Consider the following 6,959-nt stretch of genomic DNA (forward strand, 5'->3'; position numbering starts at 1 on the left):
AGATAGAGTTTCGCTCATCCACTTATCCCTACTCCTTTGGAGACCAAGTTCATCGGCAGACCGTGGTTTGGGCCTCGTTTTTCATCGGCTGATCGTTGTTTGGGCCTCGTTTTTGGCTTTGTTCTTCGGCTGTGGTTGTTCTTGGCGTTTTCTCTTGACGGTGACCAAGAATCCTGTGTGGTTTCCGTCTTGTATGCTTTCTTGCCGGTGACTGTTGCAGACGGGGCGGAACCTCACCTAGTTGACAAGACATCACTTCAAGTAATCTGAAACAGTTCATACAATGCGTCATTCTGCTTTCTATCTTGCATTTATTTCAGTAAATTGCTCAAACTTGTCGAATAAGATAGCACAACTCACACAACAACCAACAAACGCCTCATGTTTCAACTACACCTTCCAAGGATAGATAATAAGCCATTATTAGAGTACATGCAGAAAACTTTATCTGCTTCTCACTAAAACAGGGAAGAAACATAACAGTACCCAGCTCCAACACAATATCAGTAGTAAGTACTCCCTCCGTTCCAAAATAGATGACCCAACTTTGTACTAAAGTTTTTAGTATAAAGTTGAGTCATCTATTTTGGAACGGAGGGAGTAGATATCTATCCAACGCTAAGTCTGACATGTACCCAGTGCAAGATCAAATAATGAAACAAAAATTCGAATATGAAACAAGACAACTTTATGGCATAGCCGACCAAGTCACCTTCAGCCAGATAGAGGCATGCTCAAGCTGTATTTGTCGACGTGCGTATCCATGGATGTGTGCTTTGAAGCGACAATAACGTTCCAGGTCATCATATTTAGAACCTTTCTGACCTACCTTGAGTTTCAACTGCATCCAACTATCCATCTCTACGGCCATCACATATCTTCTTGTTAAGACACATGACTCGCCAACATCATCACAAAAAAGCTCAATTCCATGACGTGACCCACCGACAAACACAAATGAACTGAGAGATAAACTGAATCCACCCTGCACTTCTGATACAATAACATCTATTGTGGCCTCCACTGCATTGACAACGCATGCTAATGTGATGTCAACCGCACCACAATCGCCATTAATACGATACGTGGATGGACAAGAAGGTGTGGTTACTTCGCAGAAGTCTGTTGCACCGTCAATTAGTTGTAGATCATCTTCTTCTTGCTCTCCTTTCATGATCCTCATGTCATACTCAACTAGAACAGCGCTGGTCATTGTGATGCCCCTCTTAGGGCCAGTCATCTCAATGAGGGAACCCTGCAAAACTATTATTAGTTGCTAGTAGCTCGTAATTAAAACCACTCCTCTTTCTAGCCAATTGACAAAGAATCTCAAACAAATGACAGCTAAACTAGCCTACAAACATAAGTCGGTCGCACATGAAACTTAATGTTCAATAAATCATGTTAAGATAATTAACCACAAACTCCCGCTTGCGCAGGGTCCGGGGAGGGATCCGACCACTTTGGGTCCTTTGTACGCAGCCTTTCCCCGCATTTTTGCAAGAGGTTGTTTCCAGGCCTAAAACCCGTGAACTGGGGTCACAATGCAACAGCTTTACCACTGCACCAAGGATCCCCTTCTAATATGTTACTAAATAGGCACAACACAAATTAAGGAAAACCCATTAGAACAAACCAAGAATGCAATTATAAATACTTTCATTCTATATACTAATCCAGAGCTAAGGAGATAAGGTGGGTTATACAATTCCGCCTTGCATCCAACTCTTACAATTGGAAAAGGCTGTACGTAGCATGCCATAAAAATTTTATTTCAACCCATCCACTCTATCAATGTGATGGAATTAAGCTTACACTGCAAAATGGAAGAAACTTAAAATAACTGTGTACAGGTAAAGATGTGCACCTGTCGCACCGTAAGGGGGTTGTCCCTGCTACGATTGACAATATAATTAAGCGATAAATCCAGATAATCACGTGCTGCTATATATCCATATAATTGCACTGAGCTTGTGCTCATAGGAACTATAGCCAATTTTAGTAAGAAAATTTGCATCATGTCACATTCAAAATGCACACGACACCTTTTCTGGTCAGGATAGCAATTAGCAGGGTCCGATAACCTCATTGGCTCCAATTGTGCTTCGGTCATAAAAACAACATAATATTAGACAAATCTTTGCCATGAATAGTATAATGACGTTTCTATTTGAAATGGATAGTATAATGATGATTTACAAGTACATGCTTGTGCTAATTTAAGAGTAAAAAATTGTCTAATAAAAAAATCCAATTAAAAACATAACAGCATAAATACACTAGTCAAATAAGTTAGGAGAATAAGACAATGCTACATGGAAAAAGTATAACTTTCGGGGGCCATGATATACGGATAGGTTTACCAAGATCGAAGCTACCATACACATGGTAGAATTTTCATTTTGTGCATAACAAAATGTTTAAGAAACGGTAGAACTTACTTTTACTTATTAGAACTTTTCAAATCTACTCATTATATGCAGATCACAATTTCCTAACATCTATATATTTGCATAGGTATGAACACATGAGTTTACACGTTCATGTGATTTCCAAAAAGAGAGCATTTATTAATAAGATCTTATTTACTCTATACAATATTAGCTCTGTCCTAAGTCAAACTTAATAAAGTTTGATGAAGTTTAAATTAAACAATATGAACATTTACAACAAAAAATATGATGTATTCAATGATGAATCTAGTGGTATCATAGATGTTGATAACTTTTTCTATAAACCTGTCAAAGTTTACAAAGTTTGGTTTCAGACAAAGCTAATATGCAGAGTAAATAAAAAATGAGAGAGTACTACTTAATGAGAGTTATTCATCCATGTGATTTCAAAACAAAAATGAGCAAAAATTGCTAAGATACAATATAATACTCTATAAACAAATGGAAATGAATTTTCCCCAACTCCAACATTTGTTGAAAACCAAGTCAAATAATACCAACATTAATATCACATAAATACTCCCTCCATTCCGCTCCAAATTATGGAAAGGAGGGAGTAGCTAAAATACTACATATACACTAACCTAATGGAAAAAGTCCGTTTGTATTTGAATAAGTTAACTGAGCATATATTAGGTAGGAATCTGAATCCTAGTCGAGTTCCAAGTCAAGTCTCGTGTTAGTATTTCCTCTATTTGAAGAGGCAGCCATGGCCAGTTAGAGGAATCAATAAAGGAAGCCTAATCTCTTGTTGTCTCCTCTACCCCCGTTATCTCCCTCACAGCAGATTGCGCAGCACCCGACAGCCAGCGACTCATCGGCCAAAGAGCACCGCCACCGTCTAGGCATGGCATCAACTTCCGAACTAAGAATCATAACAGCTTGGTATCAGATTCCATGGCCGGCTCGTCGGCGAGTGTTTCTCAAGCAAGAGGCGACAACACCTGCCTAGATCATTGCAGAAGATTGGGTCATGCAGTAGCAGTTGCTCCGCGAGATCGTCACCTGCCTCTCCACCTTGGAGACTTGACCACCACACCCCCTATCCCAATGACCCAAGTACCAGGCTTGTTGGGCTCATTACCCTATGGCAACAACTTGACAGCTCCCTCCACAACGTCATCCACGGCCACAGCGCCGCTCGTATCATCTACCATGTCAATCCACCACGTTCCGCACCACCGCCACTACTCCAATCTATGCTCCGGTCCATCCACAAATCTCACAATACCGAGCCACTACCCCCGATCCCCATCACCTCAGCTTTTCCATATACTAGCCCGCCTAATCCACCATCATACAATCACCCTCTCCCCTAGCAACCACCACCATTATACCAGCCTCCAAACTATTGCCATACTTTCAGTCCTAGTACACACTAATAATCCCCGCAATGCTAAGCTCGGATCTCCACAATTTGATGGGAAAGACAATCCACTCTCCTAACTTGAGAGTTGCGAGCTGTTCTTCGAGGGGCAGCAGCAAACCAAAGACTGACAAGGTGTGGCTTGTACCAGTCCACCTCACTGGCGATGCCGACCTATGGTACAAGTACGAGAAGAAAAGGGCCTCTCACCGGCAATGCCCACTTGTGGTACCGCAAGCACAAGACCAAAAGGCCTACACTTGGTTTCATTTTACTACACTATATATGCAATAGCAAGTTTGTCCTCCCACGCGCAGCAACAAGCTTGGGACACTAACCCGTCTCTCCTTCACCACGACGATGGCAGATTACAAAGAACAATTTGATCATCTACACCTAGGCACATTGAATGATGAAGGCAGCCCATCTCCCCTTCACCGCGAGGTTCGCAGATTACAAAGAACAACTCAATCATCACCTGCACCGAGGCACATTGAATGATGAAGGCCAAGTCTAGTTGTCAGACTATCCGCACCGATTGGGAATTGGCTCATCCAGAGGACCACGATGATACCATCAGCCTCGCCATCTTGTATGAATGCCACTACCAGCCTATGCAATCATCATCTTAGCCAATAGGCCGCTCAAGGACCCGGACACTCGTCGTTTGAGCCATCGCCGATCTCTAAACCAGGGAACTTGTACTGCTACCCATGCGGCCATGACCAGCAATCCCCGTGACGCAGTCAAAAAAGATGTTTCAGCGACGGTCGCCTGCTAAGATGGCACATCGTTGTCAACATGCCTTTACTTTAATTGTGATGCGCAATTTCTCATGGACACAAGTCTGCCCTCTTGTTCCACTGTGAGGTTGTCAACGACTATGAAGATGATATTGCAGCCTCGAACGACTCATGTATGTGTCTTATCACCAACCTCTATAGTACCAGCGCCTCTGACACAATGCAGTTGCACCGTGCTTATAGACACCATCTCAACTCATAACTTTTATCAATGACAGGATCGTCTAACGGGTTGATTTGGTTCTAGAGGCTCATACGGGTTTCAAGTCATGGTCACCATCGGAAAAAAGGTTAGCAGTGTGACGTATGTCCCATGGTACCCTTGCTCATCAACCACTTGTGTCTCTCCTCGCATGTAGTTGATGACCATCTCACCGAGTACTCGTTACAAGCTGATTGTTGTTAGAGTACTATTTATATAGCCATGTAGTCTTTCGTATTTACCTCAATGTATAAGGGGTTTCCTGCATATGTGCATCTATATATACTGGCCTATTGGCTCACTGGAATAGAAGTTGCATATTACCCAACATGGTATTAGAGCCCTAGAGTTTTTTTTCGCACGGGCAACTCATGCTTTTCCTATCCAATTGTTGCGTCAGCCACCGCTGCTGTCATCCAACCGATTGTTGGCATTGTGCTTCTCTCTCTGGCCGACGCTCACGCAGATCAGGCTGCGCCTCCTCTGTCTCATCTCGACAGGCCTGGTCAACGCCTCCACATCTCGTCGGGCCGACCCTCACGTCCTGGCCCCTGATTGCAGTCTGTGGTGCTGCTACCTCCCCACAGTCGCGATCCAGCCATGAGGTCCCGCCGGCGTTCTTCACGCCCTCCCGCCAGCTACAGATCTGCGCCGCCGGCTGCTTGATACCTACCGCCGGCCGCCGTTCCCGGGGCTCCATTGGGGCCACCTTCGGCAGTTGTTTCCTGCAACCGGCCGCCTCGCGCGCCGGCTTCAGGAGCAGCTCCCGATCCACCCCCTCGGCTCCAGGTGCGGCTCCCGATCCACGCCCCAGCCCTGCAGGTCACGCTCCCGCTATCACTGGATTAGGAGCCAGCAATCGACGGTTGCGCATTTGCCCGCTCCGGTACTCGTGCTAGGAGCAGGGGCTTGTCTACATGCGCCCTCGTCTCCTTCACCGGCCTCTGCAGGCGATGGCGGTCATGCTACACAGCCTCCTCTAGCGGCTTCCACAGGTGGTGGTGGTCGCTCCTTATTCGGTGTTGTTGCATCCTTCACTGACCAGGAGATTGCGCGACTTCATGCCCTATTGATTGCCTCAGGCTCTTTGTTTCCGGGTGCATCTCCATCGACCTCTTCAGCTGAGCCCCTGACTGAGCAAGAGATTACACGACTTTTGTGTCCTCTAGTTCTTCATCAACGGGTTCTGCTGGTTCTGCTACAGACTCTTCTAGCATTGAGAGATCACCTTCTACACAAGCAGGTGCATCTCCATGGATTCTAGATATTGGAGCATCTTTTCATATGACTCATGATTCATCCACTCTATCCTCTACTCGACCTCTTGATTCTCATGTTCTTACTGTTGATGGTACCTCCCTCCCGGTTACTGGTCGAGGCATTCTTAGCACTTCATCTTTTCATGTTCCTGAAGTTGCTCATGTTCCCCGACAAACCATGCAGCTCATGTCTGGTGGCTAGATTGTTGACTCTGGTTGTCGTGTCATTCTTGACTTTGACTCTTGTTCCGTTCTGGACCGTCATACTGGTGCCCTCCTTGGTGCTGGCCCGACCCCATGACTCCCAGGGCCTTTGGGAGCTTGACTGGTTTCACCTTCCCTCCGCTGCCACTGCTGCCAGTCTCTCCCCTTCTATTGCCTTGTCTACCAACTCTTTTCAGCAGTGGCACCATCGCCTTGGTCACTTGTGTGGCTCTCGTCTCTCATCCTTAGTTCGACGTGGTCTTCTTGGATCCGTCTCAGGCAGTGTGTCTTTAGACTGTCAGGGTTATCGGCTTGGTAAACAGGTCCAGTTACCTTATCCTCATAGCGACACTATGTCAGCATCCTTTCGACCTTGTTCACTCTGATGTCTAGGGTCCAGTTCCTTTTACCTCGAAAGGGGGTCATCGCTACTATATTATCTTCATAGATGATTTCTCTGACCACACCTGGATATATTTTAGAGAAAAGTATACTTTTCGTCCCTCAACTCTGCACAGAGTCTATATTTGGTCCCTCAACTACGAAACCAGACAACTTGCACCCTCAACTTTTGAAACCGGACAAGTTTTGTCCATTCTCTTGGTTTTGGCCAGGTTTTGTGCTGACTTGCCCCTGTGTTACCGATACATGCTGACATGGCAAAGAAAACGC

The 6,959-nt window shown here is 45.2% G+C and overlaps 1 protein-coding gene across 1 annotated transcript in view; it reads right to left on the bottom strand.

Moving 5' to 3' along the window:
- Window positions 1-651: 651 nt before the first annotated feature.
- Window positions 652-6,959, bottom strand: part of LOC123070161 (uncharacterized) — a 19,978-nt gene continuing 13,670 nt past the window's right edge. Inside the window, exons 3-4 of the mRNA XM_044493194.1 lie at window positions 1,868-2,103; window positions 652-1,255 (exon numbers count right to left, since the gene is read on the bottom strand). Coding sequence (XP_044349129.1) covers window positions 689-1,255; window positions 1,868-2,103 — 803 coding nt within the window. The 3' untranslated portion in view covers window positions 652-688. The remainder of the gene's footprint in view (window positions 1,256-1,867; window positions 2,104-6,959) is intronic.

This window comes from Triticum aestivum, chromosome 3B, assembly GCF_018294505.1.
Source record: "Triticum aestivum cultivar Chinese Spring chromosome 3B, IWGSC CS RefSeq v2.1, whole genome shotgun sequence".
Classification (NCBI taxonomy): Eukaryota; Viridiplantae; Streptophyta; class Magnoliopsida; order Poales; family Poaceae; genus Triticum; species Triticum aestivum.